At 42.1% G+C, this 13,773-nt stretch overlaps 1 protein-coding gene across 3 annotated transcripts; it reads left to right on the top strand.

Moving 5' to 3' along the window:
• The first annotated feature begins 643 nt into the window (after window positions 1-643).
• LOC123349899 (butyrophilin subfamily 1 member A1-like) lies at window positions 644-13,399 on the top strand. Of its 3 annotated transcripts, none has more exons than XM_044988168.1 (6): window positions 644-722; window positions 8,463-8,483; window positions 9,307-9,327; window positions 11,202-11,222; window positions 12,049-12,075; window positions 12,683-13,399. In XM_044988168.1, the coding sequence occupies exons 1-6, from the start codon at window positions 659-661 to the stop codon at window positions 13,210-13,212; spliced, it is 684 nt and encodes a 227-aa protein (XP_044844103.1). In that variant the 5' UTR covers window positions 644-658; the 3' UTR covers window positions 13,213-13,399. The 3 variants fall into 3 exon arrangements, with proteins under 3 accessions (XP_044844103.1, XP_044844105.1, XP_044844104.1); XM_044988169.1 differs by lacking the exon at window positions 644-722 and adding an exon at window positions 5,124-5,496; XM_044988170.1 differs by lacking the exons at window positions 644-722; window positions 9,307-9,327 and adding an exon at window positions 5,122-5,496.
• Window positions 13,400-13,773: the final 374 nt, after the last annotated feature.

Genomic DNA, 13,773 nt, shown 5'->3' with positions numbered 1-13,773 from the left:
CCTCCCATGGTCCCTTGGTTCTCAAAGACCTGCAGGTGTCACAAATGGGAGGGCAGTTCAGGGGTCACATTATTATTGGCTTCTACAACCCCCACCCTTCCCTGTGATATTTCATATTCGAGGGTGGTTTGAGGGACATTAGTGGAAGCAGGGGACTGTTAGTGGAGATAGGGATGGCTTAGGGGGTGGCCAGGGAGGGTAGGAGGGGAGTCTTAGCCAGTGAACTGTTGGAGGTTCACCAGATAAGGCAGCTGTGAAGCCAAATGACTAATGCCACCCCCGTGTGGTGTGGAGGGCTATTTGCAACATTTGTGCATGTAGCTCCATACACATCAGCTCTGAAACAATTCCGTACTTAGCCTTGAAGACTGAAGAACGATTTGTGATATTACCTACTGCTCCACACAGTGGATTGAAGCACTTTTGTGTGTGGATGCAAGTTCATTTCAATAGATTTACAAGGAGACAAATGACATTCTGTGGTCAAGCCAAGGCCTAAGGTGTTACAATACCTCAATTCATGCAGTTGGACAGGTCAAGGAAATTTTTGGAAATTGATATTAATTATTATTATTTATTTGGCAATGTCTGGAATCTCTACTAGATGCAGTCTGTCATGGTATTTGTTTGCCTATGTTTTATTAGAAGCGGTGTGTGAATGTACTTAAACATAAGGTTGTTGTTGTTTTTTTCTTTTCTAGAAGGAAATGACAGTACAAAGGGTAAGTTTGAATTTATATTGGGACAGTTACATTCATAGGAGAACTATATACCTTCACTATAACAATAACATTTTACTCGCTTTCACAACTTGGGAGGTGTGTGATCTTCAATGGTGCCCTGTATGTAAAAAGGAGGCAGGGATATACTAAGGACCTGCTAAGCACCTGCCACAGGCATATGTACAGAGAAGGCTTAATGTGACTGATTGCAGCATAGGGAATCTGTGAAACTTATGTGTTGCGTGTAGTGGAGTCAGACAAGTTTCCGCTCAGATACATAAAATAAAGTATTGCTCAGGATGAAGAGTTTTCAATCTATTGATGAGAAAAAACAGTTATTCTTTGGACTTGTCTATATGGGGAGGTTGACTGGCATAATTATTCCAGAAAAAACTCCTCATTTGGACACTTCTATTTTGGAGGGAAAATGCCTTTTTTCTAGGTTAGCTTGCTCTATTTTGGAAGTGGATTAAGCTAAACTGGAAAAGGCCCCTTTTCTGGAAAAAGAGTGTCCATGGGGGAGATACCCCTGAATAGCTATAGAGCTTTCAATTCATACCTTATGTTAAAGAGAGATGCCCTGCATTGGGGACCTAGATTAGCTTTAAGTGAATTAACTAGAGTCAGTGATTTACAGGATCTGTGCTATGCCACAGACGGCATAGTCTCTGGGGAGCACCCCTTTAATGTGCCAGACTCGCAAAGGACTATTCCACAAGGACAGGCCACACGGCTTCAGTGCCTCCAAGACTGAGGCTACAGGCTCTAGCACTCCTATTTCACACCAAGAGATCTGACCACCAAGTTCAACTAAGATGGACTCTGTCAGCACCTCAGCAAATATTTGCCATGACCCTTCAGCAGCTTCAACAAAACTGAGTAGGGTTTATTAGTCAACTGGAACACAAAATCTGGAAGTCATTAGGCTAGCATAGAGATGCAAAGGTTAAGACATCCAAACTGGCCAAGCCAGGGTTCCATTGAACTTGCTGCTTGGTTTCCTCTCTGTAACTCTGTCCTGTTGTCTCCCAGTCCCAGATGAGCTCCTGTGTCTCTATAAAAGCCAGATCTTATCCTCACCCCTTGTCACCTCTTGATCGATAGTCCTCCTTTGCAAAGCCATGCAGAGCTCACACGTTCCACCTGCTGGAACTTCCAGTTGTTAGGTGCCAATTATTGAATCATTGGGGTTACCTTTGCCTTCCCAGATTCTCTGTTGACATGGGTCAGTTTCAGCCTGTCTTCAGTGACCCGTTCATATCACACAAGACAGTTACATGACACACACATCTCATGTCTCCTGCTCTGCCCCAGGAGCAGCATGTTAACTCTTCTGCACCCACTGGGTAGCAATCCCAAGTCAAATGAGTCACTCCCATACGTATCTGTCATAAAATATTACAGAAAATCCACATTCATCCAGGGCCAGCTCTAGGCACTAGCAAACCAAGCACGTGCTTGGGGCAGCACATTTTCAGGGCGGCATTTCAGACACCTTTTTTATTATTATTTTTTGCTTTGGACAGCAAAAGCCTAGAGCCGGCACTGGCAGCAGCAGCATGTTGTGAGTGGGGGGCACCGTGGGGCCGCTGCGGTTCGCGCCCTGGAGGAGCAGTGCCCGCACCTTGTGGTTGAGCCAGGCAGGCTCTGAGCGGGGGACACTCAGGCTGAGAGCTGCCCCACGGGGCACAGGGAGCCGCCTGCAGATGCCGCGGGGCGGCTGCCTCCCAGCGCTGCAGCCGGGGCTGGGCGAAGTGGCCTGAGCCGCCCAGGGACTGTGGCAGGTTGGCCAGAAGCAGCAGCAGCAGAGGCACCATAGAGGGTGGGGCTCTGCCATGCGGGACCCGCATCCCACTCTCCGGGGCTCTGCTCCCTCTGGGGCTGCCTTACCCCAGCTCCTCAGCCCCCTGTCAGGGCGGGACCCTAGGCTGAGGCACAGCCCAGGATTCCCACTGATTACCCTGACCCTGCTAGTGCCGGACTGGGAGTCCAGGGCTGGGGTGGGGTGGCAGAGAGTGCAGGTAGGGGGGAGAGCCCAGTGCTGGGGCAGCAGGAGGTGTGGGTGGGGGAGGGCACTGGTGCGGGGAGTGAGAGCCCAGGGCTAGGGTGGGGGGCAGCCAAAATGTTTTTTGCTTGGGGCAGCAAAAACCTAGAGCTGGCCCTGCATTCATCGCACCTACTTGGCATAATGGCTCCAGACCGCCTCAGGTTGTGGCAAGAGAGAGTCTCTTCCTTCATTTTCTCCCCCTATGTCCCCTATCCTGCAATTTAATCTCTGCTGTCGACCTTCACACTTGTGCAGATTTCCACTGCAATCAGCTGGACCCTGCAGGGTTGCAGGTTTCAGCCACTTAGAACCAGCTGCAGACTCAGGACCAAAACTGCCTCCCAGTTCTCTATTGGCAAGAGAAACAAGCTTTTGAGCTTACACTGAGCTCTTCCTCAGGTCTAGGAAACCTACCCAGAGCGTCACAGCTAAATACAAGGTGTAAAAAATTGTTTAGCATAAGTGGTTAACACACACTGTAAGAGACCATTCAAAGTGAAATGTTCCATTAACATTTGTGCAGTCGATAAAAAGGGAGATTATTAGGTTACAGATTCTTGTCACCTGGATCACCGGGATCGCTATGTCTTCAGCTGTCATTAAGACTGTGCCGATCACAACACATCCGCCATTCTTCTCGCATTCTTGCCTTTCTTTTTCACGTTCGTTTGAAACGTTCAAAATGTCATCTTCCCATCTTCTTGGAGGGTGACCAGGTGGTCTTTTCTGTTCTTGCGGGTACCACTCAGTAATGATTGTGGGAGAAAAACTCAGTTCTCGCTTTTTTGTTTGGGTGCAGCAGAGTCAGATACTTTATTCTGTTTAGCAGCTACAGCAGGGAGAGAGTGCACTAGGACCTAGGGTCTCCTCTTCCTAGACAGGTCTCTCAATAGGTAAACAATTACATCAAGCATTTATACTTTTGTTACAGACAATAATAAGCAACAGCTGCATTTTGTTTATACATAGGTCATCCTGATATCTTGTTTTCCTGTTTTTCTCACATCTAAAAAGATGCCAGTCTACATATTTTATCAGTGCAAGGTCGCAACAACTTCTCACACAGTTCTTTTCCACTCGCCTCTCACAATCATCGCTTCTACAAATCTCACGTTATTAGGGTTACAGGCCTAACTCTGACTCTGGCTAACAGAGACTGTCATGCATTAAGTTCCCCTACAAGTCCCTGTCAGTTCTTTCTGTACTTCCACATGATTGCGGCCCCCCTATTGTCCGTGAACTGTGCTATGTGGCCCGCCCATCATAACTTATTATATCTGCCTTCACACTGCTGCATTCTCTAATCATTTCATTTGGGATACAATCCAGAAGGGAAATTCCCAACATAGCTTGTTCCATTGCTCTTTCAGCTACCAACAGCTGCTGTTCTTCTTTCTTCATCAATGCCCACATTTCACTGCCTTCAGCATGACTGGCAACACTGTTGAATTGAATATATCTGTATGTGTGGTCTTGTCACTTTTTCCTTTGAGGATGTCCTTGATGGAATTAAACGCACACCATCCTGCCTGAATCCTTCGCGAGAGTTCTCTGTTCATGTCTTGGTGCATATTAACTTCTTGGCCCAAATATACGTACTGTTCCACTTCTTCAATTTCTTCTCCTCTTAACGTTATTCAGGCTTTTCAAAAGATGTCTGATTGAATGTATTTTGTTTTGCAACAGTTCATTTTCAGAATGACCTGACTGCTTTTTTAGTCGAGTCTTTGTAGCATGCTCTGCAGTTGGTTAGTGCTTTCGGCAATTAGTACAATGTCGCCCGCAAATCTGAGATGAGAAAATCATTCTCCATTTATATTAACACCACTCCTCCAATTGATCTTGTTCATGACCATTTCAAGGTAGGCAGTAAATAGTTTCGATGAAATCATATCACCTTGCTTTACACCTTTCTCAATTGGGATTCGGAGGGGAGTTTCAAGGAGAGTAATGTCTGTTGTACATCCAGTATTCACTTCATTCAACAAACTGATGTACCGCATATTAATAACGTGCTCTGCGAGCACCTTTAATATTGCATTGAACTCAACACTCAATGGGGGAGGGATAGCTCAGTGGTTTGCGCATTGGCCTGCTAAAGCCAGGGTTATAAGTTCAATCTTTGAGAGGGCCACTGAGGGATCTGAGGCAAAAATTGGTCCTGCTAGTGAAGTCAGGGGGCTGGACTTGATGACCTTTCAAGGTCCCTTCCAGCTCTAGGAGATTGGTATATCTCCAATTATTTTTTTATTTAACACTATCAAGATTCTTGTAATAAGCCATAAATCCAGAGTCTTTATTAAGACCAGGACTTTTAGTGCCTAGCAAAGTTATGAATTTAAGCTCCCAGGCTCATCTTTAGAAGGTGGTATGCAGGTTTTCTTTGAGGACGAGGACTGGGAGGTTAGATATGGAGGGATTGTTTAGTAAAAAATGTTCACCCACAGGTGGTAAGGTGTCTTTATCTTCATTGTTGTCCTGTGTGAGTTCAGTTGAGAATGTAGTGATTGTCTGGTTTCACCCACACAGTTGTTGTTGAGGCATTTAGTGCACTGGATGAGGTCCTCCACATGTTGTGATAGGAATGCCATTAATTTTGCTCACTCCATATCTGACCTCTCAGTCCTCAAAGGAGAGGCATAATATTCACTAACCCAAAAGAAATTAAAATGATGTCAATATTAAAAAGTTATTTTTGCTTTGCAGATGAACTCCAGATAGAAGTGGGTAAGTTTTGCATTCACTTTTCAAATGTAAATGTCAATTCAGTTCCATGCTTAAAATAAAAGAGATGGAAATTAAATTCTCACAGTTACGAACACCGGAAGTGAATTATTTTTCTTGTCAGAATATTATTTTTCTAAAATTTGCTAGGATAGACAAATCAGTGCTATAGCACTATTCCTTCTCTCATTGGGTGAAAAATCTCCCCTGTGGAATGGGTTATTCATCACTTAAATCCCAGCTAGCTCTTCAAAATAGGGCATAGGTGTGTACCTTGTCCTGCACAGGTCTAGTCCTTCTCTTTCTCCAGGGATGAATTTCACCCTAAGTCAGTCATAACATGTCTTTGATATAGGCAGAGTGAGGTTCTGACAATGTGTCATCAATTATATGATTTGCAATTTGCCATTGACTTTAATAATTAAAGGAACAGCACACCCTTTGAGATAGTGAATGTGTTTGGGTGTCCTGCTGACAAAATATAGACCATCTAGAACTCTTTCTGGTGGGTTTTTTGTTTGTTTGTTTCTTTGTTTTGTTTTACTATATCTCTCAATTATCTCTTCTCCACACTGCTTTGTGGTCTGGGGATGGTAAGACACACATTCCTGTCAGGCTTCAGGGGTGTTGGAGCCCCTGCAAGCCCTGTCACCCTAGCCAGGGTGTTCCCCTGAAGGGTGCAGCCATGAATCTCTTTCTCCCACCCCCATGTGTTTGGGGGCTGGTAATGATAAGTCTTTCCATTATGAGGCTTGGTGGAGCAAGGGAAGGGAGTCGAGTAGCAGAGCCAACATGGATTGTCTCCTTCCTAGCATAGCACTAAGATAAAAAGGCTGAAGGCATCAGCACATTCCTTATTCATGTCATCAGAATGTGTAAAACCAGACACTCCTGCTCTTAACAAAAATGAAAAGGTGATGATGGGCTGTGTGAGAAGGTGGGGACACATTTTTTACTTTTTCACCTCATGCCCTCCATCCTCACCTCACAAGAGCTAGGACAAACATTTTCAAATGGTATCATATGCCAAACAGCTCTTTATCAATGTATTCTCTTGTATTTTATTCTATTAGTAGTAGCGCTGGCTGGAAAATGGTTTCCCTGTACCATTAGAGTTTTCAACATTTTTTTCTTTTTTTTTTAATGTGAAGTGTTTACAAAAGTGTTTTAGTGTATACTTACTAAAATTTCTAAACAAAATATATCTCTTTACTTTAAAATTCAAATTCAAATCTTCTCAGTACAAGAATGTTGAAATGAATGTTGAAATTTCAACTTCCATTGGATTGTCTTATTCTCAGTACAAGAATGTTGAAATGAAATATTTTTAAAATCTCTAACTTTCTTTTATGAAAAGTTTTTTGATTCACAGTTTCAGTGAACAGAACGCTATTTCTCAGTTTTAGTTTTGATGAATCAGCATTTTAACCTAAAAAAACATTTCATTGAAAAAATTCCCAGTCAGCTCTAATTTCCTCTCTGAATTTGCCCTATTTCAACTTCCATTGGATCGTCTTATGCATTTCTCTGCTAATCAGCTCTTCAATCTAGTAAGAACATAAGAACATAAGAACATAAGAAAGGCCGTACCGGGTCAGACCAAAGGTCCATCTAGCCCAGTATCTGTCTACCGACAGTGGCCAATGCCAGGTGCCCCAGAGGGAGTGAACCTAACAGGCAATGATCAAGTGATCTCTCTCCTGCCATCCATCTCCATCCTCTGACGAACAGAGGCTAGGGACACCATTCTTACCCATCCTGGCTAATAGCCATTTATGGACTTAGCCACCATGAATTTATCCAGTCCCCTTTTAAACATTGTTATAGTCCTAGCCTTCACAACCTCCTCAGGTAAGGAGTTCCACAAGTTGACTGTGCGCTGCGTGAAGAAGAACTTCCTTTTATTTGTTTTAAACCTGCTGCCTATTAATTTCATTTGGTGACCCCTAGTTCTTGTATTATGGGAATAAGTAAATAACTTTTTCTTATCCACTTTCTCAACATCACTCATGATTTTATATACCTCTATCATGTCCCCCCTTAGTCTTCTCTTTTCCAAACTGAAGAGTCCTAGCCTCTTTAATCTTTCCTCATATGGGACCCTCTCTAAACCCCTAATCATTTTAGTTGCTCTTTTCTGAACCTTTTCTAGTGCTAGAATATCTTTTTTGAGGTGAGGAGACCACATCTGTACACAGTATTCGAGATGTGGGCGTACCATGTATTTATATAAGGGCAATAATATATTCTCAGTCTTATTCTCTATCCCCTTCTTAATGATTCCTAACATCCTGTTTGCTTTTTTGACCGCCTCTGCACACTGCGTGGACATCTTCAGAGAACTATCCACGATAACTCCAAGATCTTTTTCCTGACTCGTTGTAGCTATATTAGCCCCCATCATGTTGTATGTATAGTTGGGGTTATTTTTTCCAATGTGCATTACTTTACATTTATCCACATTAAATTTCATTTGCCATTTTGTTGCCCAATCACTTAGTTTTGTGAGGTCTTTTTGAAGTTCTTCACAATCTGCTTTGGTCTTAATTCTCAGTACAAGAGTTCCTAGTAGAGGAAGGTATAACATGGTTACGTGGCTATAAGCCACTAGACAAATTCAGGCTGGAAATAAGAAGTACATTTTAATGATGATAGTAATTAACCATTGGAAAAAATTGCCAAGGGTTTCTACGAATTATTTGAGGGAAGTTCTGTGGCCTGTCTTATCCCAGAGTTCAGACTATATGATCACAGTGGTCTCTTCTGGCATTGGAATCTAGGAATCTGCCGTGGTATCCAAGTACCATTGGCTTTGATTCTTGCATTGTACTATTTCTGTACTTACAATATTTTATTAATTACCAAAAATTGTCTTGGTTCTGGATATTAAATTATTTCTGTATGCTATGGAGACAAAATTGAAAGTACAGAGTTACGAACATGGTTTTATATTTGTTTTTGTTTTTCAGAAAGACTCCAGAAAGAAAACAGTTAAGTCCCATTGACTTATCTTGCTTTGAGGATGTCTGGATGGATATTATTTGTGGGAGATGTGGAACTATCAATACAAAAGAGATTGATGATTGTCAGTGTGTCGATAAAAAGGGTCTAGCAGATGGGACAGATGGTTTGTGAGAGCAATTTCCATGCTAAGAGAAGCTTTGGGGTTTCCTCTTCATGGGGTGAGGTTTATTCAAAGGTCTGTCATGGCTGGGAGATAAGGTCTGTTTTGGTATTGGGCATAAGGACAACAGTTGGGAGTGTGTTTGGCAGTGGAATATATGGGGTGTTTCATATTGAAAACTTTGGGAGTTGTTAAAAAGTAATGTTTGTGAGTACTTGTTAACCCATTACACACATGCACACTCACAAATGACTACAAGAAGAGAAGACTATCAAAAGAGAAAAAAAAGTAACTTTCAATTGGTTCTCCTTCAGTACAATTCTGTTAAACTGACTATACTGGTAAACTATATATAAAAAGCTGTGCAGGTTCCCTGTGAGAGTTATAGAAGCAAACATATTTTTCCTAATAATCTTTTAATTAGTCTCATGCCTTGTGTTTGGACTCCAGAAAGAGGCAGTGTGGAGCACCTCTAAACCCGTGACAATGCTCAGGATTTCTCTTATTGCAGTGACAGGTTTTATTGGTACTTTTTACAATGGGGGGTGAGTCCGGTTTGGACTTTTGTAGTGGAGTTGCTGAGGGATGTCAGATTAGAAGCTTTTCAGGAGAGGTATAATATCTGCTCGCTACCCGAACTGCAATTCACAAGGGGTGTCATTTAAGAAATTATTTTTTGTTCTTTGCAGATGAGCTCAAAGTAGAACTGGGTAAGTGTGTGTTGATTCTTTGAATGTAAACGTCAATTCAGTTCCATGCTGGAAAAGAGATGCAAATAGAAATGAAGTTCTCAAAGTCAGAAATGAAGGATCTTTATTGTTGTTAGAATATTATTTTGATAACGTTTGCTAGTATGGACATATGAATGCTACAGACCAATTCCTGCTCCCATTGGGTGAAAGTCTCTCGTATGTAATGGGCTATGCATCCCTATATCTTTAAAATAGGGCATATGTGAGTATCTTGTGTTGTGTAATCCTTGTGTTGCTCACTGTCCAGAGATGAATTTCACCCCAGATGAGTCCTTACATGTCTTTGAAAGGAGTTAGTCCCTGACAACGTGTCTCTAATTATGTGATTTGAAATTTGCCAATGACATCAACAATGGCAGTAAAATCACACCCTTTGAGATAGTGACTGTGTGTGGGTGTCCCACATTCAAAATATGAACTGTCTATTACCCTGGCTGATTTTTTGGTGTACCTATCAATTGTGTCTTCTCCACCACCACCCTCCTTCCCCCTTTGAGGTCTGGGGAGGGAAAGACACACACTCCTGCTAATCTGAAGGATGTAGGACCCCCTTCATAGCCTGTTCCACTGGCTAGGCCTGAGGGGTGCACCTGCATGTCTTTGGGGCCTGGTAGAGAGGGAAACTGTTCACTTCCACTCCTGACCAAAGGGACTTGGTGGAGCTAGAGAGGGGAGAAGAGTAGCAAAGCCAGCATGGATTGACACCTTCCTAGCAGGCACAGTGATGAAAGGGCTGAGGACTTCAGGAGCACTTCAATTTTTTGGTACAGGGAGATGGGAATGAAGAAGCCTTCTTCATTTGCTGAGGGAAGAGGCTTTCTCTCAGCATGTGCAGCAGCTCTGATTGTCTGCAAGCAAAGGAGTTGGGCAGGTCACCAATCAGAGTGGGGTTACCATATAGAAATATCTGAAAACCTATGGCTTATGGGGAAATCCCATAGACCTGGCAAATTAAGGTCCATCTGAAATCCCACAGAGCTGGCAGGTCTAAACCAATTAGACTTCGAAGGGTGTCACCCAGTTGAAATATCAGTAAGTACAGGTACATTATCAAACAAATATCTGTTTACTTTGGTTATCTCTGTGCAATGATATTTTTTTATTTAATGATTGTCAGTGTGTCGATAAAAAGGGTCTAGCAGATGGGACGGATGGTTTGTGAGAGCAATTTCCATGCTAAGAGAAGTTTTGGGGTTTCCTCTTCATGGGGTGAAGTTTATTCAAAGCTCTGTCATGGCTGGGAGATAAGTCTGATTCTGTATTGGGCATAGGGACAACAGTTGGGAGTGTGTTTGGCAGTGGAATATATGCGGTGTTTCAACTTTGAGAGTTGTTAAAAAGTAATGTTTGTGAGTATTTGTTAGCCCATTACACACACGCACACTCACAAATGACTACAAGAAGAGAAGACTATCAAAAGAGAAAAAAAAGTAACTTTCAATTGGTTCTCCTTCAGTACAATTCTGTTAAACTGACTATACTGGTAAACTATATATAAAAAGCTGTGCAGGTGCCCTGTTAGGGTTATAGGAGCAAACATATTTTTCCTAATAATCTTTTAATTAGTCTCATGCCTTGTGTTTGGACTCCAGAAAGAGGCAGTGTGGAGCACCTCTAAAGCAGTGACAATGCTCAGGATTTCTCTTATTGCAGTGACAGGTTTTATTGTTACTTTTTACAATGAGGGGTGAGTCTGGTTTGGACTTCTGCAGTGCAGTTGCTGAGGAATGTCAGATTAGAAGCTTTTCAGGAGAGGTATAATATCTGCTCGCTAACTGAACTGAAATTCACAAGGGGTGTCATTTAAGAAATTCTTTTTTTTTTCTTTGCAGATGAACTCAAAGTAGAACTTAGTAAGTGTGTGTTGATTCTTTGAATGTAAAAGTCAATTCAGTTCCATGCTGGAAAAGAGATGCAAATAGAAATGAAGTTTCAGCTCTGACTGTCTGCAAGCAAAGGAGTTGGGCAGGTTGCCAATCAGAGTGGGGTTACCATATAGAACTATCTGAAAACCTATGGCTTATGGGGAAATCCCATAGACCTGGCCAATTAGGGGCCATCTGAAATCCCACAGAGCTGGCAGGTCTAAGCCAATTAGACTTCGAAGGGTGTCGCCCAGTTGAAATATCAGTAAGTACAGGTACATTATCAAACAAACATCTGTTTACTTTGGTTATCTTTGTGCAATGCTATTTTTTTATGTCTCATCCACTCTTCCCCTCACCACCCTTAAACTCTCTCCCCTCTAGGTTATTTGGAAGGATCAGGCCTTTCTCTTATATTCCTCTTCTATCTCCCTTGTTGCTGCAGCCCATTTTCATCTCTCTCATAGCAGGGAAGACAGCAGCTCCAAGTAGCTCCCCACTGCCAGCATCACCACATATATTTCCTAGTGATCTGCAGTCTCTGTCTGAAGCTGAGGAGTGAAGGAAGCATGGGACAGATCTGGTGACTCCACAAGAGCCGCAAATGGTCCCCAAAACAGTACAATAACCGCAGTGTGTGTGTGTACTATTATCATGCTTTGCTTTCTCTTTTCTGCATGAGTAAATCATTCTGTACTGTGTCTGACATCCTCAGTTATCCTCACCTTGGGGCATTTCTGCTGCCCAAAGGCAGAAAATCAGCAGTATGTGCCTCTTTGAATTCAATGTCTGTTGTTTCTCACTTTGATTTCAGAGTGGAGAAGGGCTCGCACCTATGCAGGTAACAGAATACACATCTATCAATAATAATTGGAGATATACCAATCTCCTAGAACTGGAAGGGACCTTGAAAGGTCACCGAGTCCAGCCCGCTGCCTTCACTAGCAGGACCAAGTACTGATTTTTGCCCCAAATCCCTAAGTGGCCCCCTCAAGGATTGAACTCAACCCTGTGTTTAGTAGGCTAATGCACAAACCACTGAGCTATCCCTATCCTGGGAATCAAAAAACATTCATACTTTAAAAAAACTAGAAACAGAACATATTGCTATCATAGAGATGAAATCTGAGGCCCTACTCCATTTTATCTCAGGCTTTTCTCGTTCAGTTCCTTCAACCAGTGTAACTTATATCAGAATCTGGCAAAATATATTTGAGTATCAATAAGATAAACATTCCAGGATCCCTTCCATTTTTGAGTCATGTTCAATCAAATATCACATCTCTGAAATATTTCAGTGTAACCGAATTTTCAGAATAGAACAAAACCCATTATCAGTAGGCATTTTGCCTGAGTAAGGACAGCAGGAATTTGCCCACAAGCCATATCTCCCATGTTTCAATTTATACTGCAATTAGAGATGGGTTTCTTAAATTCTCTCTTTGCAGATGGCATCACTCTTAATCCAGACACAGCCCACCCCAACCTCTCCATTTCTGGGGATAAGAAGAAATTTATTCATGAATCCCAACCTCAAAATGTTCCACCAACTCCAGAGAGGTTCGATTCAACTGTCTCTGTGTTGGGCTCTGAAGGATTCTCCTCTGGAAAGCACTATTGGGAAGTGGATGTCAGAAGCAGCAATGACTGGGACCTGGGAGTGGCCAGAAAAGTAATAAAGAGAACAGGAAAACTTTCCTTGTCCCCTAAAGAGGGATTCTGGGCTCTGGGTTGGAGTGGGAGAGATTACTGGGCAAAAACTGATCCATGGACCCAGGTCACAGTGAAAAAAAGGCCCAAGAAAATTGGAGTTTACCTTAGTTACCAAGAGAGGCAGGTGACCTTTTTCAATGTAACTGACATGTCTGTGTTGTTCACATTTAATGATTGTTCATTCTCAGGAGAGGTTTATCCATTCTTTAAAAATTCCCAGAAAGGAACATCAATGAAAATGTGTTCTTTAAGAGAAGATGAATGAGTTTAAACTGGCACTGCCACTCACGAATCCCACTGTATCTTTGAAATCAAATTTCCCATTAATGAATTTGAATTATATTTTGCCTCTATATTAATTCTGTGGTGCCATCTCTAAAACAGCACTGTTATTCATTTTTTGGCTGTGAATCTATGATATCAAGTTTCTCTCTAATAAAATTTAAACTGTAGTTTTCACTCTGTACTTTGTGAGCTGCCATCTTAATTACTTGCTTTCAACCACAAATGATTTTTTTGTGTTACTTCTGATACTACTTTTATTTCACTAGGCTGTTCAGGAAAGGATGTTTGTGTTGTAGATTTTTAATAGAAATCAGTTTTTTTAATAGAAACCTAACCACAGTTAGGTTTTCAAGATTTTCAAGAGCTCAGCTGCCATTTACCCAGCATTAAAATCATTAGAAAATCTGACAAAAACTGTCACAGTGGGAGCTGCTGGGTGGATATTAATGGAAGAAAAATCTATCCTGTCTCACACATTCATTTTTCTCTTAGATACACACCCCCATGAAACTTATAACTAATTTAGGGCTTGTGACTGGCC

The sequence above is a fragment of the Mauremys mutica genome, chromosome 15, assembly GCF_020497125.1.
Source record: "Mauremys mutica isolate MM-2020 ecotype Southern chromosome 15, ASM2049712v1, whole genome shotgun sequence".
Lineage (NCBI taxonomy): Eukaryota > Metazoa > Chordata > Testudines > Geoemydidae > Mauremys > Mauremys mutica.
This window is presented reverse-complemented; position numbering and strand designations above follow the sequence as displayed.